At 44.8% G+C, this 26,735-nt stretch overlaps 1 protein-coding gene across 2 annotated transcripts in view; it reads left to right on the forward strand.

Moving 5' to 3' along the window:
- The window catches only part of USP31 (ubiquitin specific peptidase 31), an 821,813-nt gene that overhangs the window by 570,602 nt on the left and 224,476 nt on the right, over positions 1-26,735 (forward strand). For both annotated transcript variants that reach the window (XM_069647404.1, XM_069647405.1), the window contains exon 12: positions 18,325-18,444. In XM_069647404.1, the coding sequence (XP_069503505.1) occupies positions 18,325-18,444 (120 nt within the window). The remainder of the gene's footprint in view (positions 1-18,324; positions 18,445-26,735) is intronic.

The following is a 26,735-nucleotide window of genomic DNA, read 5'->3' on the forward strand; positions in this document are numbered from 1 at the left end:
GGAGGATCTTATGACGAACCCGAATAATGTCAAGAGGGTGTTAAATGAGCGGGATTGATGCAATGCACCGACCAAGGCTTCATGGCAGCTTCTCAATCCTGGATATGCCCAGAGGGGTTTTGCCTACCTATTTGACTAGGTTTCCCAATAGTAGAGGGAGAAATCCTCCACTACGGTTCTGATTGAACCGAATGTTAACTGGTGAAATCCTGTCTAGCAGGTCGGTTCCATGTAATCATGTCCCCTAACATAAAAGTCAGTTTTTTTGCGGGGACATTATTACATTGAACATTTTACAAGGGGAACAGGGGACATCCCTGCAACCGGTCCCCATACATAATGTCACCAATGCCTTTTCCCTGGCGACATTATGTCTGGGGACATTATGTATGGTACGTTACCTGATGCCAGCAGGTCCAGCTGTTAATGTAACTGTGTCCTGTATGCCAAAGTTAAATTAGACGATTGAGTCACATTGATTGTCCTGGAACAAGAGAGCTAATGACATCTTTGTTTAGTCGTTTTTTTGTAAGTGACCAGAGGTGGTTGGAGACTGTTGATTTTTGGTACAGGTTGTCCTCGGGGCATGAAACTTTTCTATCAATTGAACTTATAAAAGTGCGGAAATTATTGACCTATATAAAGATGACATTGTGTATTGATTTAGCAACTCTGAGGACTGGTTGAAAACAGTGATTTTGTTTTATTTGATGTAAATGTGGTATGTCTAATATGCTTATTTTTAATTGGTAATGTATTTTTGTATCGTGTGAAAAGTCAAATGATTGAAAGGGCCACATTAATTAAAAAAAAATGTAAACTCACTCCAGAGGCTCTTTGTGGTTTTGGTGCCTTTTTCTTAGCACCAAGATGAAACTAATCGCTGGTTGGATTTGCTTTGATTACTTGGTCCTGAACTCCTGTGAGGGGACATTTGGTGAAGGATTCCTGCCTCTGGAGGTCAACACGGATGCCTGCAAAGTTTCAGCTGGATTCGATCTTCGGAAGTCGATGCACTCTGTAATGGTCCAGGTTCCCCCGGCTTTTGGTGTTCTGCAGTCCAGGAAAGTCGCAGGACGTTGGGGGATGGCCCGAAATGAAGGTGATCTTGAGGCGAGGTGTTAGGGAGAATTCTCAGAAATGTGCTAATTCCCTCTACCTTTGAGACCCCCCGCAACTTTGTTGGCTTTTGAGGACTTGATTCTTTTTTTAACCTGGAGAAAGTGAGACCCTTTTTATTACTCTCTCATGTATTTTAATGTGATTTTGAACTCTGTCTTTCTTTTGGTTGTGGAGTCTGACAAACTCCATAGGGATCATCTTTTACATTGTCACACAGCACCTTCAGTGCAGTGGCACATGGAAGTCTTTCAGATTTCCCAAAGGTTTAAATACCTTCTCTTGGATAAACTACTGTTTTCAAGAGCAGTAAAGTGAAATTGACTTTACTTGCATTTATAACTTTCTAGACCCAGCACACTCTATCTTACAATAGGGTGCTGGAGGGGTTACTTAGTATCCCCTTTGTCTAGCTTACCATGTAACATTTTTATGTTACCCTTTCCTGGATGATTGGCTGGTGGCAGTGGTTTACTTTTAACTACTGTGGTGTTCATTTACCGCGGGCTGTGTTCACAGCTGCAGTAAAGCATCCAAGGGTACCATTTTTGTCAAAATGGCCCCGGTCTTCTTTTTTCGCAATTTCTTCTTGGAAAGGTCCTTCTTGAGATTTACTCTGCGCGCCAAACCAGGTTTGGTCCCTTTGTTCGCTTTGCCTTTAGCGGGATTCACGAGTGAAGCCCGCTTCTGGCTCCAGGGTGTCTGGTGAGGGCAGGAAGTGAGTGAGGTGCCCAAACCTCCCTGTGCTTAGTCTCCTAGGAGGCCCAAATGCACTCTGTGGTTGGGTGAGTGACAGCTAGGCTGGAATGAATGGGAGAAACATGCATGAAAGGCGAGGCTTTTTGCCTTGGAAGGCAGTCGACCACTGGACGAAGGAACCAAAGAAGAACTTGACGAGGACGCCTGTTGCAACTCCTGGACCGTTGGTTTGCCTGGTGAAGCCCTGCTGATGTGCTGGAACTCCAAATTTGCATCGACAGTGAAGCCACTCTCCCTTTGAGTTGGTAGGACCAATCAACTGCAAAGCAAGCCACCTGGACATCCTCTCGGAGCTGGCTGGATTTCCACAGAGTTGCTGCTGGAAACCAAAACGCCAGGGAGAGGAACACCAGATTGTGTGTGTTGCTTTTTAGTTGGCCTAGAGCTCCAGGAAGATTATCTGGGCTCCCAGGAAGCAGGACTGACCGAGCCTGAGCCACCTCAACAGAGTGCTGGACCCCAGATGCAAGGAAAGTCCATCTCGACAGCCAGAAACCACGGTGTTGCTATTTGCGGTGGACGCGAGGAGCTGAAACACCGAAGTTCCACTTGTTTGAAGATTGCCGGTTGCGGTCGGTGACTGTCCCATTGCATTCGGGAGTCCCCAGAAGTCCTCCCTCTTGTCCCCACGACTGAGGGCCAGGAACACCAAGATCTGCAGAGCTGCACAGGAACCGAAGTAATCTGCTGCACTTTTCTTCAACCTGAAGGTACTGCACAGTCTAAGAGAACGTGCCTCTTGTCGTGTAACTACACTTGTTCTCTGTTGGTGAGACTTGTTGTGATTGCTTTTTAGAGTTGCTGACAGCTTCTTTACCTCACAAGCCTAAACAGCTTGTGGCCCTACTTTGAATTCTTCTTTCTAAAAAGACCTTTAAAACATTGAGCAAGACTTTTACCTACCTCTGAGAAGTGCTTCAGTTTCACCTAGACTTTTGCTCAAATTGACTTTGGCTTAGCCTGGCTCCCTAAATGACTCTTCTTCCCTCTGAACGTATTTGATCTTCCTTCTAGGAAAGGGTTAACTAACTTTGCATTGGGGGGGTTTACAAAACTACTTACCTGCTTTTGAGAAATATTTGTGAGATTTCTTGTTGTGTGATAATAACCTTTCTCATTGACAAACTCTTAAATCTGATTCTAAATGCAACAATGATATATTAATGTCCCTAGCACCCTAACTATTGAAGTCACCTGAGGGTGTAGGTAGTGTCTGTGGGCCATCCCAAAAGGGTACTGATTTAGAAATAAGAGTGTGTATTTTTGAATTGTATTTGAGTGTTACTGTTATATTGCTCCCTTCTGAAGAAGGCTTACTCTAACGGACTGATAAATTAATAATTTTTTATTCAAGGAACCTTGTGTGGGTTTATTTGAATACTTGTCACTGTGTAACTCCTCTACAGCTCACATTGACGCCTCTTGAGATAAGCCTGGCTGCTCAACACACTACCAACCTGTGTAGTACAAGCTTATACCAAAGGTTGGGTTCCTATTGCCAGGAGGTCAGGGTTGTTGTGCACCCAAAGGGTACTGCATACAATCTTGCCTAACACTAGGTGGTCCCACCAGCCTAAGGGAGGAAGTAGTCTTTGGCAGGTCTTCCCTGTAGAGATGAACGCAGGGTCAACATCAGCTGCAGGGCTTCACTGGGAACTCTGCGGCTGTGGAAGGTGCTGCTAGCGTCTTATTTATTTATTTGGATTTGTAAAGCACACAACAGCTCGAGAGCATTGTGGCGCTGGTTACATAGGGGGGTGCACAACTTAGTTACATAGGTAGCAGTAAAAAGAGGCCAGGACGTTTCGGCTCCAAGTTCAGAAGGGAGCGCATTCCATAGCTTGGGGGCTAGTTATGGGAAGCCTATTCCTCCAGCTTTGGCTCTGTTGATGCGTGGGATAGTAAGTTTGTTCGTGTAAAAAGTTCTAGTGGGCCTAGTTGAGGTGGGTCTAGATATATTGTGTAGGTGAGGTTGATGCATGTGTGTGCAGTGGTGAGTATTTTAAATGTGATGTGGTCTTTGACTGGGAGCCAGTGTGCATCTTTTCTGGCTTGCGAAATGTGATCCGTTTTTGGTATGCTTAAAAAAGTGTGTTATTTTGAGTGGTTTGGAGCCTGTTTGTTTTTTGTGGAAGAGCCAGCGAGTAGAGCGTTGCAGTAGTCTAGCTTGGCTCCTATAGTAGCTCTAGCTATAGAGAGACAGTTGACCGTAGTTAGGAAGGGTTTGATGGCGTTGATGAGTTTGGTGCTGTGGGCGGAGGCAGAAACTATAGCGCTGACTTGCTTGTTCATGGACAGCGTGGCATCTAGATGCACCCCTAATGTCTTAAGAGATGTTAGCACTGGAATAGTACAGTTGTGGATGTTGAAATTAGTGTAGACAGTCTAGGTTGGCTACGGTGGATTTCTGGCCAAGGATGAGGATCTCGATCTTATCCTCATTGAGGCAGAGGCCATTGGGGCCATCAACATTGTTTGGTGGCGTAGATTTGTTGAAGGGTGTTGGCATCTTGGGTATATGAACCAGTTAGGGGAAGGAGCACTTGGGTGTCGTCAGCATAGTTGGTGTATGCAATCCTAAGTACATCCAGTCTGTCAAAGAGAGTCTTAGTGAAGAGATTGTACAGCGTGGGGGCAGTACATGATCGTACCCCACAGTACCCCACAGTACCCCACAGTTGATGATGGTGGGCGTAGCATGAGCCGTGTTGGAAAATACTTTCATTGCTCTCCCCTCTAGGAAGGAGGTGATGCAGGTAGCAGCATGCTCGTAGAAGTGAGCATCGTGGGTGAGATGTGATGTGAGGGTTTTGTGGTCCACAAGATCGAACGCTGCCCAAAGGTCAAGGAGGAGGAGGAGGAGGGCAGGCTTGCCGTTGTCTAGGATTTGAGTTATTTGATTTTTAGATCTTACAGTGCAGCTTCCATGCCGCGCCCCTTGCGGAAACCTCTGCCTAGGATGGAGTTGGGTTTCCTGATACAGTTGGATCTGGATGTGGGCGGCTTTGTCTAGTAGTTTGAGTAGGAATGGGACGGTTGTTATAGGCTGGTAATTGTTAGGTTGGGAGGGGTCTAGTGTGTTTTTTTTTTAAGAGGGGGGTGCACCCATACCACCTCAAGGCTTTTAGGGACGACGCCTGATGAAAGCGTTAAGAGGGGCCAGTGGCTCGGCACAATCCTTAATAATATTGAGGGGGCATACATCGCCCTTACATTGCGATAGTTTGAGGTGTTTAAGAATGTCAATGACTTCTGTTTCCGTAATGTCTTCAAAAGCAAATTCGGGAAGATTGGTATTTTTGCTGGTGTGCGGGGACCGAACTAGCTGGCCTTTATTCTGATTGAGAAGGGTTTGGTAATGTGATAGAATTTTGTTCTGTAGTGTTTCGATTTTTTTTTTTTTAGCATAGCAGTTTGTATACTGTTGCACCATGCTTCATACTTAATCATTTCATCCGTAGAGATCGAAGGGTCAATGAATTCCTTAAAGATAGTGAAGAGTTCTTTAGATTGGGAGTTGGCTTGGGCTATTCGACTATTGTAGACTTCTGATTTGGCTATAAAGATGGCTTCTTTGTATTTGTTAGCACTATTTTTGAAACTTTCTTTGGCTGTGACACAGGGGTTCGTCTGCCAGTTGTTTAAGGCCTGACGTTTGACGTTACCTAGGTGTTTAAGCTCTTCCGTGAACCAAGAGTTAGAGTGTAGAGATTTTCTTTCCTTCTTCTCTTCAAGAGGGGCGACCAAGTTGACTGCTTGGGTGATAGTGTCCTTGAATATATCAGCTAAGACATTAGGGTCTTGCGAGAAGGGTGGAGCAAGGCAAGGGATGTTGAGATGGGGGCAGAGGTTGTCTGCAGTGAGCTTTTTAATACTTCTAACTAAAGTGGCAGCGGCAGAAGTGATGATTTTGGTGTTTGGAGCTGTGGGTACGATGAATTCTATACAGTTGTGGTTTGTCCAGGGAAGGGCTGTGTTGGACGTAATATTAGAGCCACAGTTGTGGTCAACCACCCAGTCAAGGGTGCGTCCTTTGATGTGGGTGGGGGTGGTGATTTTCTGGGAGAAGTGATAGAGCGGACATTAAGCAGGGCACATTTATAATGTGTGGTATTGTTATTTTTGTTAAATTGGGAGTGTTTTTTTGGTTTTAGGCGTGGACTTTTGATGTTTGCTGGGATGATGTTTGGTATTGGGGTTAAGTTGTGGCCTGGCACTGCGAGTGGTGGTGTGTGCATTTGACTGGACGAGGTATCCTTTGCCATTGGTGCAAGATCCTAGTCTGAGGTTCCTCCAAGATATATATATATCTCTTTGGGCTGGCTCTCTTTTCACTCCCAGCTCAAATTCAAGTTCCTCTGTCTTGTTTTCAAATCCCTCTATGGTCTTGACCTCCCCACCTCTCCTCCCTTCTCCCTTTCTATACCCCTTCTCGCTCTCTCCGCTCTGCTAATCTCTTCCTACTCTCTCCTCCACCTCCTCCCTGTGCCCCCTCCCGCTTCCGATCTTTCAAACTCCTTGCTCCCTTCCATTGGTACCTCCTCCCCCTTCACATCCGCTCTTCCCCTTCCTTCCCTTCCTTTCGCTCTTCTCTCAAATCTTATCTTTTTCACTCACCTCCCTAACACCCTTTGTTTCCTCTCGCTCTTCCCCCTCCCCCTTTCCTCACCTCTTACCACTACTCTCCCTATCCTGCCCTACCTCCTTCCCCCCACTCCCTCCTCTCTTCTAGTCCTGCTCTTCTCTCTCCTCTTCCTCTCACACTCATACATTCCCTCTTACTCCTGATCTTACCCCCACTAACATCTCCTTTTCCTTCTCTCTCCTCTGCCCCTCCATACTCCCTCCTCACCTCTGCATTATTGTAAATTATTTTTTACACTGTTTTCAAGTTATGATTCAATTTCTATATTATGCTTGATGTATTTTGCGTGTTCTCATGTAAAGCACTTTGGATTAAAGGGCTATATAAATTCAATAAAATACAAAATACAAATGCATTGGGCAGGAGTTGATGTGCACGGTAGGGGTGCGAGCTCCAAGCCTGAGGAGTCTGGAGTGTCTCTGCTAGTCTCCTGCTTTGGATTCCTTGTTCCAGTGGTCGACTCTGCCTGTAGTCCAAAAATCTTAACATTATATGCTGAAACTCATTCATTCACACCCATGGAGCTGTTGATCGCCTACAGACAAAGAACAGTGAAGTTTCTGGACTCGCCCTCACTTCCTGCCTTACCAGAGACACTGGAGCCTGGGCGGGCTTCAGGGCTAAAGCCAGCCAAAGGCAAAACTCACAAAGGACTCAAATCTACTTAAAACGATATAAGAAGAGCCCCCAAGGAACTGACAAACTAAAAATGGTGAAAAGGGAAGGCTGGGCCATTTTCAGAAAATGGTCACCAAAGGGTGCTGTAGTGCAGCTGAGAAATTCTAGTAACCTGCACAAAAGGTAGTAAAACTTAACCACTGCCACCCGCCATTTAAGTTTAGTCAGTGTAACAAAAAGTTACATTAGTGGGGAGAAGGAGTTAAAATGTAAACCCCCAGCATCCCACATAAGGTGGTGTGTGCTGGACCCAAATAAGATAAAAGTTGTTACTACTCTTGGGAACTGTCCTACTCACAAGAGAATGCATTTATACAAAGAGAAGTCCTAGGGACCCCTCAGTGACACTGCACAGAGGCTGCTGGGTGTCACAGAGCAAAAAGATGTCTGTATTAAACATATGTTGTTTACCAAACTCCATAAAACAGTAAAAATAAAAATCCCATTCAGGGAAAAAGAATGAGTGAGTGGTACAAAGTTCCACTCTGGAGATTAAAATCTAAAAAGTCCAGAGCCCAGCGAAAGTGCTGGGTGTCACTTGGGTTAAAGGGAATTGGCATAAATTGAAAATTCTCCTTAACAAAAGGTAAAGACCCTTGCATCCAGAGGATCGTCGTCTTCGCCAGAATTCTTAAACAGGATGGCAAAATGTCTCTTTAGCCAACAGTTCCTTTGTGTCTTCACTAAACTCACATAATACTTGTTTAACAAAAAAGTTCTGTAACATTCTTTCTATAGAATTTGTGTACCTTTGCTGATTATCAGTTATACTCCCATGCCAGGAATCTTTATACAATTTTCAACTGCCTGGTATACTTGTCTGCCCACAACTTCCTGTGTTTCACAGTTCTTAGTTTCAACTTCAGCTGCCTGGATATTCACCTGTCAGAGCTCTTATGCACTTCACAGTTCTTAGATATGTCACAATAGCATATACCATGTGCTGCTTGGTATATCTGTTTGTGGTAATATGTTCCTCAAATCTACTTGCCTAAACGTCTCCCCCACATTGGCATCTCATGCTTCTGTATTTCATTGGGGTTTGTCTTGTCAGAATTCAAACTTTCTTTCCATTTAATCTTTCCTTTTTTACGCTGCCTTGGCTGCATTCAAACAAACTTTTCCTTTGTACTTTGCCTTGGCTGCATTCTAACAAACGTTGCCTTTGTACTTGTCCTTGGCTGCATTCAAACAAACGTTGCCTTTGTTAAAAGATAGCTAATGCAGAAAATATACAATCAATTACTGTTGGCGGAACGCCCCAGGGTCCCCAGCTGCTTTAAGCAGACTCATTGGTTTTCCATTGCGTTCCTGACGTTGCTTGCGCATCTGGTTATGGCTTCTTCCTCTGCCGTCCAGGTGGGAGTGTGCAGACACTTTCACAGCACCTGGCACAGCTCCGAGATCACACGCCAACTCTCCTTCTCGACCCAAGGTGGAGTCTGCTGCCTCGCCAGGCAAGCAAACCTCCAAGAGCTTCTGCACTGCTCGTGGCTTCACCCCTTCCCCACGGCACTTCTTGCTCGCACGCAGAGTCCCTCTTCCTTTTCCCAATGGCCTCCTCTTTGAGCGCCTGTCACTCTGCACAAACTCCTTTGTCCTCGTCTCAGTACCTGAGTGGTTATGGGATTTGAAGTCCATGACTCTCTTTGGGCTTTTAACTCCTGGATGGTTTTTCCTCACGGTTTTCCCAAAAAAGATAGATCAAGATTAGAGGTTGTGGTTATCTTTGTACTCTTAAAAGTTTTTTTTTTCTTCTGGACTTACAGGCAGGCACATCAAGAACAAAAGGTGTTGTGTGAGTTATGGGTGTTTGGTTGGAAAGTGGCAGCCTGACTAGAATGATCTAGAGAAAAGGTTGCCTTACTTCCTATTTAAGGGGGAATCTGTGTTATTTAAGAGTTTCATACATTTAAATAATCCTCCTGACCTGTGTCAAGCCCAGAACCTTTTGCTTGGACTTGGTGATTATTTTGTCTTGTCTTTTACTCTTTTTATGGGTGACTTTTTTAAATGTTTCTCCATAATGTGCGATTGGAGTTATAGTCCCCTATAGCTTTTGGGCTTAGGCTTGGTTGCCCCTTTGGGCTTCCCATGGCAATTTCTATTTAATGTACTTGGGTGAACCACTGTTCCCTAGGGATAAAGGGGGATTTTCATCCCCTTAAGATGTTTTATACTGAGCCAACACACTCCACATTATGTGGAATGCTGGGGAGATACACTGTATCCCCTTTCTCACTTACCCGGTAACATTTCTGTTACTATTACAAGTTCACTTGAATGGCTGGTGGCAGTGTCACTACTTTTATGAATTTTAGTCATTACTCGCAGGCTGTCAAATCAGCTGCGGTATTGCACAGGAGCGCCACCATTCTGCTGGAATGGTGGGATCGATCTTTTTCGCCTTTTCTAATTTGCTTATTGTTAGGCCTTCTTCTGCCATTATACACCTTGGTTGAAGTTATGTCTTCGGCAGGAATGCCCATCGCAGCTCCAGAGAGTCTGAGAAGGCAGGAAGCGAGGGAGGAGTCCAAATCTCTCTAGCCTTTTGTCTTTCCTTGCCTGAAGGGACCCGTTCCCACTGGGGGGTGCTGGCTGTCCTGGACAGCCAACCCATCCCTTTCTGTGAACTGCAGGGAGAGTTGCAGAAGTTCTGCTGTAGTTCCTGATGAACACTCTGATCCGGCAAGTTGCTGACAAGTTGACCACTGGAACCAAATCCAAAGCGGAAACTTAAGAAAAGACATCTGTAGCGATGTCCAGCGACTGGATAGCCTTCTGTGTAACTACAGTCTGATGTAACCCTTCCAAGCGTGCGAGGTTCCTGAATGTGAGGACTCCTTCCCAGAGGCTGGTGAGATCCACTAATTTTGAGAAGACCTCCAAAACGAGCCATCCCTTGACATGATGTGACCTGGCTGGGCTGCAAAACAAAAAATACCAGAGGACCTCGAGCCTGAGCACGGTGCATGGTCTTCCAACGTCCGATTGCAGCCAGTTTTCCTTCAGTGTCCCATTTCTTCAGTCTGCTGACCAAGAACCCAAGGACCGGATCCTGTGCTGCTGCATCCTAAAGGCATCCACTCAGAAGCTCTTCCCATCTGCTGAGGTACTGTGTTGGCTTGTGTCATACATACCTAAGCCTTGTGTGAATCCTGTGAGGCTGAGTGGGTGGTTTGTGTGGTTGGGAGTTTGCCCATACCGTTTGGCCAGGCCTAATGCTGGAACGCATCTTCTGTGAGGCCCCTGAACACTATTAACTCAGTCAGACACAGGCAACAGGTTCAAGTTTTCCAATAAAGTTTTATTTTAATTAAAAAGGCTGGGTGGATTCATGCCTAACTTGCCCTATGCTAAGGTGGGGATTTCCCTACCTAAAGAAAACGAAGGATAGTCTGCATCTAGAAGTCCAAAGTAAAACATCAGTCTGTATCCAAAATCCATACTTGCACTCACAACTAACTGCATGCAATGTGTAGAGATGTCAGCTTCAAAATGAATAGTGTTCAAAGTTGATTTGTGTGCTTGTTCAGTAACGTTCAGAGCTTCTTCTAGCTCTTTGGCTTGTGAACAACTCCTCTTCCCCAAGTTCAAAGTAGTTCCTCAAGCAGGGGTTCCCTTCCCCTAGAGTTCACATCGTCCAGCTTTCAAACAAAACGACACTTGATCTCAATATCGCAGCAAGGATGTCGTACAACACAAGCTTCTTTATAGGTGTTTCAGTGGCTTTTCCATTCAGGGCGCCCAGTCTTGGCACACTCCACCCGTCACAGGTCACACAACCGGTACCCTTCCTTGACTGCTTTGCCATTCACCAGTTCACTGCTTCTCTTCAGCAGTGAAACCTTTATATTTAGAGGGCACCTGGACTAGGCGCAGTTGTTGGACCACACAGTCCACCCATCCCAGGTCACGCTACCAGTACCCCTCCTGGACTGCTTTTCCCTTGACATTAGGCCACTGCTCCTTATAAGCAGTGAGGCTTGCCTCAGTCACATGTCACACTCTCCTGACACTGTATTGTGGCTTGTCTGGCCACCAAGTACTTGTTACAACTTATACTCCCTTGCCTTGTGCCAATGCTTGTTTCCTTATACACCGGTCTTTGCACTTTCTTGGCTTGAACCAATGCTGGATTTCCATTATTATGCATACAACTCTTTGTGCTCTTTTGCCTTTGCTAACACGTGTTTCAGTAAAGACAATTCATTATTTAAATGCAGTTCAAAAACTTCCTTGGAGTAAGATTCACTCTTTCACTCCTCTCACGATGCAAGTGTGTTCCCAGCTTGCTTTGCTTGCATTTGATATTTAAAATGCCTTTATATATGCTTTAACTTGCTTTATTTTGTTCGGTATTCAAAATGTGTTGTTTTTATTTCGCTTCATAATAACAATTCCTTTGGATCTGCTTTAACATGCTTTCATTGCGTTCAATATTCAAAATGTCTTGCTTTCATTTTCATTAATGTCCATAACGTTATTTATATCAGCGCCTGGTTGCCCTACCTGGTTGCACTCACTGGTCGGTCTTACGGCTCCTTGCAAAGTCTTCCACCACCACAGGTTTCTGCTTCTCCGTGCAGTCGCTCACGTCTTCTCACAGCGTTCTTCTTGTGGCTTGCCCACACCCAACAGTGCTTCCACAGTGAAGCAGGACTCACATGGCCATTTCCTTCAGTACCACGCACTCCTTCTCACGGCTTGCCTCCAGCTTCTTGTACCTGCGCTTCCGGCTGCATACGCTCTGCACTTTACCATGGGCCTCGAGAGCTTCTCCTGCAACACGAGAGAGGTCTGCCTGCACCCATCCGTTCGTGGGCGTTCTCCCACAGTTATGCTATTTGTTTCGGGCTTCCAGCTTTTAAAGCAGCTACCGCTCATTTCAAAAAGGACAAGACTGCTCACCAGCAAAGCGGTAGTCCTGCTTTGCTCTTGTTGTCCCCCTCCTTGTCCCTGTGCTTGGCTTGAATTGATAGGTGTTTGTTTTCATAAAGTGAGGATGTGTGGTTCTAATGGTCCTCTTCTTCGTCCAAGTATCATACTGCGATAGGGCGCCCTCTGGTTCCTCACAGGGGACAAGCAAAAACGTTCCTACTAGGTCATGAGACAATTCTGTGTGTGCAAGTGCAGTAACAAAAAAGAGGGGACACTGGGAGGGGGGGGGGGAGAGTGTAGGATTGTGGATGAACAGGGAAGAAAACAAACCAGACCATTCCTATGTCATGAGACCATTTGGAGCATGCAAGTGCAGTAACAGAAAAGAGGGAAGGTTGAGGAGGGGAAGTGTAGATTGGGGGATGCACAGGGAAGAAGACAAACAATGCTCCTACTAGGTTGTTAGACAATTTAAAGCATGCAAGTGCACTAATAGAAATTAGGGGAGAGGGAGGAGAAGTGCAAGACTTGCCTGACTAAAGTCACTCGGTGTGTGGTTAGAAGGGCACATGGTAAATTACTCACCTGTTGGGTTGTGCTTTCCGTGAATTACTTCTGGGCACTTCTAAAAGAGTTTCACCAAGTTCATACTTAACCTTGAGTAGCTTAAGGGCCTCTAGGTAGTATACAAGTTAATTTACTCCATCTACACTTTGTTCCAAAAAGTAACATTGGTGTGTAACTGTATCCATTCTTGTAAGAAGAAAGTTATACATGTTGCAAGATAGACTTGTAATAGTGTTGGTCTGATTAGGTGTATCTATAACTGAATAACACTGTATATTGGGACCCATATGGCCTACTACCCTTGAATTACTTATTGTAATGTAAAAGTAACTAACCTGGTTTTACTCTCCAAAAATAGCTTAACGTCATTCTGGATGAGTTCTAGGTTTGACCCACCTTGACTGCGGATTGTAATCTAAATAAAGTATACTTTGGTTATACTTTGGTTTGTGTACCATAAGTATTAAGTTGGTTTTTGGAATTGTGTTTGAGATGTTATAGTACTTACTTCCCGAGGTTTATCTTGGCCTACTTGAATTTAAATAAACCATGTATTGTTACAAAACATACTGTTTCAGTGTTTCTTTGGACCATATGTATGATACAATTTCTTTGTACCAAGCTACAGCCCTCTCTCCCTCTGGCTGCTGTCTACGCTACCAAATGTTCTCAGGTGGTACAGATTTATTTATACTAAGAGCAGAGTTTTGTACTACCTCGGCTATGGTTTTATGAAGTCCTTATTTGGACTAAAACTCTTAACAATCGGTATCTGACAATAGGCCATTAAGGTCTCGGGGTTCAAGGGGTCTTTCTCATGGGAAAGCAGGAGCACTGTGACTCAGCCAATGACGTCCTAACAGCTCCCTGGTAGTTGTCACCTCCCATGTGATCCTCCCTCATATAGCCGCTCCCAGGATCAGGTAGCGGCTGCCATCCCCTGGCCAAATGGCAGGTGGTCACCACCTGGAAAACTGAGTCCATCGGATTATCACACTCCTCCCAACTGTTCAAAGATCTTGCATTCCTGACAATTAGCATTGTTCTCTGAGATATTCTCTTAGGCCGCTTCCTTTTATTTTGTCGTTCACTTGTTTTATTAGGGTTGAGAGTTCCCCACTCTTGGTGTCTTTTTAAATCCCCTTTCTCTCCTTGTTTGGTTGACTCTGCGTTTTTAGCTTTTAGCAGTTTTGACAGTTTCTCGTCAAGTGGTCTCTCCACTCTTCATTAATTATTTCCCGTAGAAATATCTCGTGTGGCTTTCTTTCTCTAGCCCAGGATGTTTGTGTCCACTCTGTGATTCACAATCATTTTTATTCTTCAGGTTTTCAAATTGTTCTTCAGATGTACAATTCTACTGATTCAATGTTCTGTTATTGCCCTAATATCAATCATAGCCCCAACTTTGTATTAGATCTTTCCCTGGCAGCCTCCCAGTTTTGCCCTTCATGCCCTGTACCTTTGTTTGCAGTGGTTGACATTACAAGGATCAGCGTTTGCTGGGGTATGTTGGTTTGCGTTCTTGTTTCCTTTTGGGCTTCACACGCATACTAGTCTGTGCAGCGTGCCGTGTTGAGTGAACGGCAGCAGATGGGAGCTGTCGGCACTCCTGGTGTTCCAGGTTTTCGCATTTTTAGACAGGTGCCTGGCCCTCAACGGCACTTCTGTGGTCACCCCACCATGTCTGATGTTTCCTCGAACTCCAACCTAATAACGGCTTTGCCTTGTCTGCTTTGTAGGGTGTCCGGCAACTGCATTTGGTGTTCTCGCCTTCTCACAGGTCCTGTGGTTCACCTCTGCTCTGCCTCTTGCATTTTGGCAGCAGAAGGCTTCCCCTGTGCACTGGTCTCTCACTTCCCTTCTGGTCTACTCGTCCCACTTTCATACGAGTTTCTCCATAAATGGGTATTCCCCTTTTTCTTCAGACGGCGTGCTGGATTCAACATTGCCTAAGCCCAAGAAAAGGAGCATGATGTTTTTGATGCAAGGCAGTCTCATAAATGCAGATGGTGTCCTGTATAGGCAGTTCCCATTGGGAATGGGAGTCCTTGTCCACTAAAGGGGAGTTACTTCGACTGAGGTCCCAATTGCCCAGACCCCTAGGGGAGGATCTTGCAGAGCGTACTCAACTCCCTAGCCTCAAAGGGGTGGCTCCCGCATGACGAGAAGGAACAATTACTCGAGATTTGTCACAGCCCACATTAAAATTTAGTTGTGAGGAGAGAGTTCCAAGACATTACTGTTTGTTATAATATACTGTGTATTTTTGTAATACTGTGTATTATGTGCCTAAACAGTTGAGATGGATTTCCAAAAACATCCCTGGGTGTGGATTTTAGCAGGCCAACCTATTGTGGGGAACAGGAAAGACATTAAAGCCTAGCCAAACCCAAGCAGGTACGTAGGAGAGAGGTAAGGCTTAGACTTGGGTGTGCGAGAGTGGTCTAGGGCTACAGTGAGTCCACACAGAACACCAATAATTCCAGTTAGACGGGTACAGACACAAATATAAAATGATATAGTAGGCCTTTAAAATTCACACTAAGCAATGAAACCTCTAGGTAAAAATAGTCACTCTTACAATAAAACACATACATGCATTCACTATTGTTAGTTACAAAAGTAGAATATCCGAAACCAGTGAAACACACGTAAGTAGTTAGATACATACAAGAAAATAGAAACACTTAAGAACACCACCAGAATAATTCCCTAGCATAAGTGCTAAGGAAGTGCAAGTCCATCCCGAAGATGGATTGGGCCCTAGTGCCCTAAATTCGTAAGTTCCAAAATTATAATTTTCAGGAAAGGTTACTATGTGATTGGACAATGTCAGCGGTTGTGGAAGTATAACAAAAACTTACCGAAAGTTCTGGTAAGTAACCCTCTCGATCCTACTACACTTGGATAGGCCTATGAGAATATACTTGACCCAGACACCTACCAATCTAGGTCAGAAAAGAGAGATGGATGGGAATAGGACTTAACGCCCATGTAACTGGGGATTGGGGATGCGGGGGGTTGGTGGGACGCGTGTTAACTTGCCCCCTTACTCCTATTTCTCCAAAGACCATGACTGAGCTTCCAGAATCCATTGGTGACACATTCTTCTGTGCTTGGTCCAGTCGAGGGAGTGTGACTAGGAGTCACAGGTGCAGAGGTCCGTTTCAGACAAAGGATTTAATTAGGCAGGTATCAGTGCTGGCATCTTGGTTCCAGGCACCTTCCAGCTGCACACCTGTAGGACGATATGAAGACTTTTGTGAAGCAGACGACCTCTGGGAACCTCCAGGAAGCATAGAAGACTGACTGCAATGGGAGTCACCATGGTCAGGCGGCAACAGTTCATTTGTAATGGACGGACAAAGGAGCAGGTCTTGCATGGCTTTGTTGATGCAAGAAGGCTGAAAATGCACACATCTTGTTGTGCAAGCTGAAGATCCTTTAAGTTCCAAGGATACACTCTGAAAAGCAACAGCTGCAGTGATGTAACCCAGGAGAGAGCTGGGCAGTTCACTGGTTGGCCCAGGCACAGTTCAGAAGGCATGGATCCTCAAGCAGGTGTTGAGACTGGTTGTTCCTGTGATTCCTTGTCATTTCCACAACAGTAATTACTAAAAATTATTTTTTTCAATTGTATTATTTGGGGCTTCCCCTCCACTACTACCCCCCACCCCCTTTTTACCCTTAACACACAACTACATGTATTTTTCGAATTATTTTTCCAGTAATTTATGTTGTGGAAACAGGAGACAGTTCCTGCCCATCCTGGGGTCGAAACACCAACGAGGGTCGTCTTGAGATCGGATAGAGGAGCAGGACTTCACCCAGGAATTCACTGGAGTTGAGGCTAGCCCGCTGCAAAGGTCATCCTCGGGTTGCCAGTGGCTGCACTTGGGTCTTGGCACCAATGATCTGGTGAATGGCTGCAAGAGTCCTCCTTTTGTCAACGATTTGGACTGGGGTCTCGTCCAGGTCCACTAATGGTAAGAATTTGCACCATTCAAACTGGCAGAGGTCATCCAACCATGAATGGCCACACAATCCATCCTGCAAGAGACATTCTGGCACCAAGCTGTTGTGGACTTGGAACAGACTGTCCCAGCCCCCATCTTTAGCCAAACACACAGGCCAGTGACGGCCGCTTTCCCCCTGAGGGAGTCAGAAGAAGGCCAAAAAACAACTTGACCGAAGGACTGGCAAGAATATTGCGTTATGGCCATTTTATAAGCCATTTGTGGTCATTCCAAATGTGCAAGAGTACAAAGTTTGAAACCGGGTAGGAACTAGCTCGTCCTGGCTAGATCGTATTTGTAACCCAAACGTTATGAATGAAAGGAGAATCATCTCAGGTTCCGGAAGCACCTCAAAACCTTTCTGATTGCTTCTGCTTTTTCATCTCCTCTCCCCTGCTGATGTCCTGGCTGAAACTGAAACTGCACTGGTTACGTAGCCACCCTCTGATGTCGGGCCAGGCCCCCTCTCCCCATCCCCCACCAGTCACACACACCTGCACTGCCTTTCTGGCAACCCCCTGACTTGGGACTTTTTTCTGTATCTCTACAGTCCCACTACCAGCACTTGATACCTGATGTCTGCACTTACCCTTGCACTTGCCACCGGCTGGCCGTGCTTTACTTATTGTAAATTATTCTAGTTTCCCATGTATTGCACTTTCCCCCTTCCCCCTTCCCATGCACTTGTGCAATCTGAATGACACCTGGCCTCCTATTAGGATCGTTGTCTGTCTCCCCTCTGTTCCCCCTCCCTTGCCTCGGCGTGCCTTGAAAAACTTGTGTATGGGTGCATTATAAATGCCATATGATATCCTATCATAAAGTTATACAGATACAAAATACCCTAACCCCACTTCAGGAAGATGTTTGCATTTGTAAAAATACAAGAAACCCCTAAAGACAGTTGCTCAGCACTGAGAGTCTTGTGGACAGGTCAGCTTCCCCATAACAATGATCACAAAGCGAGGGAAGTAAAGGAGGTAAAACAAAGCAAAAAGAAAGGGAGTCCCATAAAAGCCTGTGGGAGGAAAGCAGCTAAATGAAAATCTTTCCGAACAGCACTTATTTGATCTAATGGAGATATAAATGTATATCATATCAAATGTATATATTTCTTTTAGTGTGGTGTACGTTTCTAAGGACAAGTGTGTGGATAATTGTACCTTTCTGTCAGCCTGCTGCGCCTGACAGTTAACCCCTTGTTGCTCTCTCCACATTACTTAGCTTTGAGAGGTTTGGATTCCCTTTGTTACCTCCCCTTTGTGGCTAAATGTTTTACAGCCCTTACCAGAGGAGTGTTTAAAACATTGCCTTAGAGTGGCAGAGCAGTAAGTCTTAGACTCCTGAGGACGAGGAACAAGTACCATTCACAAAGACTGACAAGTAACAGAGGTTCATGCAAGTATTTGTTAAAATATGCTATTTATCAACAATTGCATCAAGCTAAACACACTACTAAAGGTAAGTAAATCCCATTACAATATATATCGCTCAGTTTGCTTTCCCAAAATGGATTGCCCACCTCTTAAGTATTCACACATTGAAATATGCTTATACAGTGTAATAGTTCCTAAAGTGGTGATAGACATGTAATATCTTGTAAACTGAATGGCTGGATTTGCTGCGTTTTTCTGACACTGTTGCCTGGTCAATTCCCAGCTGGCTCCAGATGATGCTTGGCGGTGCCCTCATTGCAAACAGCTGCAGCAAGGAAGCATTAGACTGAGCCTGTGGACCTTGCCAGATGTGCTTATAATACACCTAAAGAGATTCAGGCAGGTAATAAAGCAATGTCTATTGACCTAGAAGGTGGGGGCTGGCTGCAATGTATAGAGTGATGTTTTTGAAGAAAGGCTGCTCGCTAAGTAAATCAAGTTTTTTGCTGCCTGAAATTTTGCAGAGAAGATGACAGTCTAAGCCTTTCTTAGGATATAAACATTATACGTGGCACTATATAATGGGCAGAGGAGAGAGATGTTGTCTGTCATCCTTTGGGGGTGATAGCATGCCACAAAGCCTCAGGTTGCCCCACACCACTAAAGGGGCGATCTGTAGAGGGGGCATTTGACCATTTTAATTCTGTTTTTGTAGCAACTGTTTATGCATATTCTAATTCTTCATACAAAATGTGTGCCTTGTAATGTTTGATTGAAGTGTTTGTGTCGACACGTGAGATTTTAGTAACCTTCGGAGAGCTGACATGGTTTTTTGAACCTTCTTTAAAAGGTGGAAGGCCCTTTGAAGTGTTTGACACCACTGACTAACATTTGGAGGCTGGGCGATTCATGTGGTTCTCTGGATCTTCTGGATGCAGCCCCAGTGTCCTTTAGAGTTTTTATTCTAAGTCCCTCTGTACAATGACAAGCCATCTAAGACATGTTGAGGTGGCACTAGAACAGTAATAGGAGTGTTGTCAGTCTGCCAATTATGGTCTGGACATTTTCAGATCTGCCTCACTTTTGAGTAGAATTTCATATTTGTGCAATATTGTCCCCAATTGTGAGTCCCCCATTCCTTTTTGCTGGACTCTTAGATTTCTGATCAGTTCTCCTCAGTGAGTGGGGACCTTTTTCGCCATTCAGTCTTTTACTCTATCTCTGGGAACCTTTCTCAACCCTTTTTGGTTCTATCTTTTTGGAATAATGCTTTCCTCCACCTTTTAAGGTATCTGCAATTTATTGTTGCAGCACACAGCACTTTTTCTGTGCAGTGTTGCTGGGAGCTCTTTGAGCTGGCCTTTTAATTTTCCTTGTGAATAACTACTGTCTCAAAGTATAAAGGGATATGTTGTATCTTACCGTACTATTATTTTGTGAAATCGGCACACCCCACCTTGTGAGGAGTGCTGAGGGGGACGCAATATATCCCTTATTCCACTTCTCATGTAACTTTCTAGTTACAGTGACAAGTTCATCGGAGTGGCTGTGGCCAGTGTATATATTCTACTGATTTTTACAGAAACGTACATGCAGTCTGCTGTTGCAGCTGTGGTAAGGTACACATGGGTCACCATTGTACTAAAATAGTGCTGGTCTTCTTTTTCACCAACTCTTGATGACTTGTCATTTATTGAGCTGCCTTTGTTAGGCAAAGTTTGTATGCAGTACCCTTTTGGTGCAATACACACAACTCTGACTACAGGTATAGGAAACCCAACCTTTGGTATAAGCTTGTACTACACAGTTTTGGTAGAGTGTTGAGCAGCCAGGCCTATCTCAAGAGAGGTCAATGTGAGCTGTAGGGGAGTTGCACAGAGATTCACAGTGACACGTATTCAAATAAACTTACACCCAAGGTTTCTTGAATAAACAATTATTAATTTATCAGTTAGAATAAGCTTTCTTCAGAAGGGAGCAATATAATAGCAACACACAAATACACTTCAATACTATACTATTAGTTTCTATATCAGTAAAGACCCTTTTGGGATGACCCACAGACACAATTTATACCCTCCGGTGACTTCAATAGCTAGGGTGCTGGGGACATGAATATCTTACTGTTGGCACTTAGAATACTCTTAGAAGTTAGTAAAAGGAAAAGATTATTAGAACAAGAGACAACACATTTTCTTAAGCAGGCAAATACTTTTGGATCCCCCAAGAAGAGTTGTTCAGTACAATAGGCTAAGCCACAGTCAATGGGCTAAAGTCTTATATAGGATGAAGCACTCCTGGTAGGTAAGTAGAAAAGTCTTTGCACAATGTTTTAGAAGTCTTTGAAGAAAAGAAGAATCAAATGTAGGGCCACAAGCTGATTAGACTTGTGAGAAGTAGAAAAAGCAAGCAACTCTACAGTGAGAGGTAAGTTCTCTCAGACTTTACAGTACCTATGCATTGAAGAAAAAGTGTAGCAGATGACTTCTGTTCCTGTGCAGCTCTGCAGATCTCGGTTCCTGGGCCTCAGTTGTGGGGACAAGAGGGAGGATTTCTGGGGACTCCTTCACTGCAATGGGACTGTCACTGCTCGCAACCGGCGATCTTCAAATCAGTGGCTGTTCAGTGTTTCAGCTCCTCAGGTCTACCGCAAATAGCAACACAGCACTTCCTGGCTGTCGAGATGGACTTTCCTTACTTCTGGGGTCCCTCACTCTGTTCAGGGGGCTCAGGCTCGGTCAGTCTGGGAGTCCGGAGGATCTTCCTGGAGCTCTGGGCCAGCTTAAAAGCAACGCACACAATCTGGTGTTCCTCTCCCTGGCTATATGGTTTGCAGCAGCAACTCTGTGGAAATTCAACCAGCTCTGAGATGGATGTACAGGTGGCTTAATTTGGAGATGATTGGTCCCACCAACTCAAGGGGAGAAGTAGTCATTGCAGGGGCTTCTCTGTTGAAATGGAGTTTCAGCACAGCAGCAGGGCTTCACCGGCAAACCAACGGTCCAGCAGTTGCAGCAGGCGTCCTCTTCAAGTTCTTCTTCGGTTCCTTCGTCCAGTGGTCGACTCGGCCTTCCAAGCCAAAAGCCTTTGCTTTTATTCAGTTCTCTCGCATTAATTCCAGCCTACCTGTCAGTCGCCCAGCAGGGTGGCTGTCCTTGCCAGTCATTCAGCCGGCCAATCACTGCAGAGTGCATTTGTGTCACCTAGGAGACTAAGCACAGGGAGTTTCAGGCACCTCCCTCACTTCCTGCCTACCCCAGACACCCTGGAGCCAGAGGCGGGCTTCACTCGTGAATCCCGCCAAAGGCAAAGCGAACAATGGGACCAAGCATGGTTTGGCACGCAGAGTAAATCTCAAGAAGGACCTTTCCACAAAGAAATGGGGGAAAAAAACAACGGGGCCGTTTTGACAAAATCCGTGGGTGCTTTACTGCAGCTGCGAACGCAGCCCGCGGTAAATGCACACCATGGTAGTTTAAACAAAACCACTGACACCAGCCATTGTGTGAGGAAAGGGTAACATAAAAATGTTACATGTGAAGCTAGACAAAGGGGATACTGGGTAACCCCTCCAGCACCCTATTGTAAGATAGTGTGTACTGGGTCTAGAAAGTTACAAATGTAAGTAAAGTCAATTTCAGTTCAAATTCACATGAAAATACATGAGAGAGTGGGAAAAGGGTCGCATTCTCTCCATGTTAAAAAAAATCAAGTCCTCAAAATCCAGCAAAGTTGTTGGGGGTGTCTAAGGTGGAGGGAATTAACACATTTTTGAGAATTCTACCTAACCGCCTTATACCTATCTGGGTAGGGGAGGTGTCAATAGTTCTTTTGTCTTTGGGGGGGGGTGGGATTCCGTGCCGAAAGTCCACCAAGGCTCTGAGTGGCTGAAGGGCAGGAAGTGGGGGAGGGGACCAAACTCCCCTGCTCTTTGTCCTGCAGTGTGGCTGTGTGGATCCAGTTCTAACAGGGAGATGGGCTGTCCGTCTTGACAAGCCAGCCCCCAGATTTGCATGTATGGCTTGAACAATGATTAGATGTTCCAGCTATTTTTCCTGCATAAAGATGAGGGTCATAGAGTAGCAAGAGAGGGTCGACCCATGGAATGAAAGAATCTGAGCAAGGACGACTGCAGCTATCACCAGTGACCGCAAAGGACTGCTGAGTGATGACTACAGCTCCACCCTCCTCTGATCGACAGGGAAGATCTAGACCGGACGACTTCCTTTCCATGACTGGTGGGGCCAACCAATCTGGTGACAATTTGTATTTTGAGATGTCCCTCGAAGATCTGCGACCGTCCTGGGCTGCGATTCCCCAATTCCCAGGACCTGGACCAATTTGCTGTGCATAGTCTCCTGAAGGGTGGTTTTGGCTGGAACTTCGTGGGCATCCTGTTGGACCGCCAGTGACTTTCCTGCTCGGAGACGTCTCCCCGGGAGCCAAGAAATTAGAAGTCTACTGTGACATAACCATTGCTGAACTAATGCATGTGTCGAGTCCCAACAACATAGTATTGTGAAGATCGTCTGCTGGGCATTATATCACAAGAAGAAGACAGTCTGCTCCTGCCAAAAGTTCCTTCTTTAGCCTCCAGGCCAAGAATCCGAACAGGAGCTGCTGTTGGCTCACCTGGGTACCTGCCAGTGACAGTCTTCTTTCTTAATGAAAAGGTACTGTCCCGCACCTATATACTCACCTAGGCGCTTTAATCCGACTCCTCCAAAGCTTTCTTAGACATGTTGGGGTAGACGACTGAACTTTGTTCTCCCAGGCCTAAAGACACTGGTCATTTGCTCTACAATCCTTTAGAGGGTCTAGCGGACTTCCCTGAACCACCTTTTAACTAAACATTTCACTTACCTGCAACTCAGAAGAAACATGCTGTTTTTTAACGTGTCTGTTTTCCTTTGTTTTGCTGCCCAGGGGCACTGGTTCCCCAGTGTCTCCTGACTCAGACACACTTTTCCCTCAGGTAAGGTTAGACATTTTAAAGTGTAAGTTGTGTAAGGGTGCAGAAGTAAGGCTCAGACACAGAGGTGACACGGTTTTGGTTAAAGAAATGTATTTAAAGAAATTGGAGAACTGCCTCTCTGTCCTTAACTGAAAGAAAACGATTGAGAACGTCAGGATGTCAATGAAAATGCCAGTCAACTGGCGTGTCCAAAAGCCTATTTCTGACCCTAACACTAAGACCTTAAACTAAAATGCAAGGGTGTGGTCTTATTCCAGTTGGTGGTAGAAAAGTTCTTCACAAACATAACGTTCCCAATGTCTTTGGTGGTTAATAAATAAAACAAATGCACTCTTCAAGTGCCACAGTATTCCAGTCCCATGGGGATGGCTCCCTTCCTGTGGGGTTCTTCAACCTCTCCAAGTGATGCAAAACAATTATCTGTGCACCAAGGAAAATGTCTCCATTTCCTTGGTCTTCTCAGCTTTCACAAAACAAGTGTTTACTTTTGTGTGTCCCACCCTTCTGACTCCCATAGAGGTTAGGTCTGGTTTGCTCGCCTGCCAGACACTACTAATTGGATCATACACTTATTATTATTGTATTTGAGGATTATTGTATTTGAGGATCCCTTCTTTTTATTCTTCTGGGTCCCAGACACCGGGTTATCTTACATTCCCTTTGTTTCACAGTTAACCTGGGTTCCTTCTCTTCCCGGTACTGTGGCTATGAAGAGCTGTAAAAGATGAAGCCTTTACTAATTCTCATGTTTTCCGCTGTGTGCGTTTCCCAGACTCGCAGTTCCGTCATCTGATTGCTTGGTTTACTCGCCTGCCAAGCATACGTTGTTTCTTTTCTCTCTTTGTAACTTAGGGTCACAGACCCTCCTATCCCATTCTCGTTGCCTGTTCCCCAGACCTCCCTCCCCTCTCGGGTCGCTCGTTTACCTGTATGTGTGGCTCGTGTCAATGCTGGTGACTCTCGAGCAGCTGTGTTCCTCCATGAGGCTCCGATAGCATTCGGGTATTTCACTTCGACGGCACTGCAAATCAACTCGTGAATGTGCCAACTAAGAACTTCTGTGACCATTAAAAGTCAGCTCGTCATCGTGCTACCTGTGAACATCTCCCCTTTCTCCTGCTACTAACTGCCCTGCTTGCTGAATCTAACTGTTTGTTGGTAAAGGTAAGGGCAGGTCAACTAATCATATCTTCTTGATCTCTACATTTTTATCTATTTGAAACGAATGTACCCAGTATTGTAATGTTCATTCATCTCATTGCCATTACCATTGACTTGAGTTTAATTTGTTTGGTTCTCGATATATAGCAATTGTCATCAATGTTAATTGGGATCGAATTGCATCCTTGGCGGACCGTGTCTATAAGCATATTTCCTTTTGATCCATGATAGTACGTTCAAAGGACGAGTAACCTGTTAAGATTTGCGTCACATCAATCAATTGTGTATGAAAGTTATCCTAGAATACAGTCGGCTACGCTGCACAGAGTTTGCTTCAGTGACCAAAACATAGATTGCATAGAAAAATGTATGATATAATTTTGTCTTTCTCACGCTTTTATGCAAAATAATTTTTTAACGAAGTGGAGCTTTTTTTTTTTTTACAGAATGTCCAACAATGCCTGCATGTATGGTTTACAATTGCTGTTCTAAGACCCATAACAAACCTAAAGGCACAATAATGCAAACTTTATTTAAACTCATTGACTTTTTGAACAAAAAATTTCTTGACCAATTTCAAAAACTGGTCAAGATCCTAGCATGGCAATATAACGCAACTCCATTTTACCTGCGCCCAGTTCCACTGATTCAAGCGATAGGCCTTTGGCCTTAAAAGTGTCTCTGGGCACCCAAACGACAACTGACGCGCATGTGACTTTGAGCAGCCATATTGATCACTCTGCTTCTGCAAAGACACCTTCAAAAATGGCGGTTCCACTAATTGAAGGAATCATTAAGAATATCACAGCTCCCTCTGGTCTGCCCGTGTCAACAGCTGTTGCTAATCTGCCTTGTTCTGGGGTGACTCCGCCGGTGAGTGTGCCCTATACAATCTTTACTAATAAAGCGCAAATGGTCCCTCCAAGAAATGAAGAGTTTCCTTCGTCATATTCACATTCCGAAAAAAAATCCTCTCATTGCCTACTCAGCGGTGTCGAAAAAATATCATCAATTGGCGATTTCACGTATTGCATCAACCAATCCTCTTGGCTTGCCCTCCATTCTGCCTTATGCCCCGCTTGATGCCTTGGTTGAAGCGGTGGTTGAACCTAATTCAACTCAGTCCACCCCGTCTGTGTCAACAAATCTACTACAGACAGGCCCCAAGTCTAAAAATAACATGGGTATGAGTCCAACAACTGAGTTGCACCGACAAGAGATCCGTCGGACGGTCGATGCTTACATGTCAGGTCATGGAGTATTCGACAACATTTTTTGCAACTTTTCCAATTTGCCTATAAGCAAGGAAATGTTGGTACAAGTAGAACAGGCGTCTCATGCCGTGGCTCCTGCTTTAGCTGAACCTGCTCTTATAAACGCAAACAAAATCAAGCACTGCACTGAAGTTCCCCACCTACTTCCGCCTCAATTGATTCCTTGTGTGAATAAGCGATCAATTTTGGCCGAAGTTGCTCCTGAATTACTTGAGTTATTACAAGCTGCCTTGCAGAAAGAGCCTAAACTTTCATCCGCAAGCCCATCCTTGTCTGCGGTGCCCGAGAAAGGGCCTGCCTTCATCGGCCCATTACAAAAACGGCCGGCCATTTACTGTTTATTGTTGAAATGCAGGCAGCTTCCGTTCACTCAATATGTATTAAATTGTAGCTCTATTCTGGTCATCTTAGCTGATGTGCCGGAACTAGAAGACCTTAGTTCACAGGATTTAACCCTGGTGGATTTTTTTCGATAAATCCAAACTGCATGCTGTTCGAATTTGGATGCAATCTCGAGTCATTCAGAATGCTATATGGTCATCAAAAAGGCACCCGTTTGACTTGGGCTTTAAGTTAATTGTGGAAGACTCTAATGCTCACGTTTTACAGCAGCAGCATTCCTTTAATCCACTGAAAAAAATCATTTATGAAAGTCTATCCTGTAGCCAAAAAAGGCCCAGAGTTCCAACTGAGACAAATGTTTAGCACTAACTAGTCCAGGTTTCAACGCCAAGCAAATTTAACGTAATAAGCTGGAACTCCAGGGGTCACTCCCATTTGATAAATAACGATTACAGCTCTCTAAGCAAATATAATTTAATTTTGCTCCAAGAAACTTGGCCTACTTCTGCCCCTATCTGGGATGCTCATGATGTGCTGATAATTGCGGCCGGTAAAGGGCATTGTGGAAGACCTTCTGCTGGCCTACTAACAGCAATTCAAGCCAACAGTAACATCAGTATCACACCATGGGCCTCCCCTAATGCTTTCATCCAAATTACTAGGTTGAAAATGGTTTTAACATCGTATGCCATTATAAATGTATATTGGAACTCGGTGGGGATCACGGATGAATGCTTCCTAAAAACCTTAAGTGATATGCTGAATACAATTCTACTGGATGGAACTGTACAAAAACTTTTGATTGCAGGGGACTTAAACCTTGACTGCATCTCCAGTTGTAATAAAAATAATCTAACCCGCACTAAAAAATGGATTCAATTTGTGAAGTATTATAATCTAATTAGACTTAATGGAGCCTTCAAGTCCGATATCCCCCCGGGT

The sequence above is a fragment of the Ambystoma mexicanum genome, chromosome 2q, assembly GCF_040938575.1.
Source record: "Ambystoma mexicanum isolate Mex_15411 chromosome 2q, UKY_AmexF1_1, whole genome shotgun sequence".
NCBI lineage: Eukaryota > Metazoa > Chordata > Amphibia > Caudata > Ambystomatidae > Ambystoma > Ambystoma mexicanum.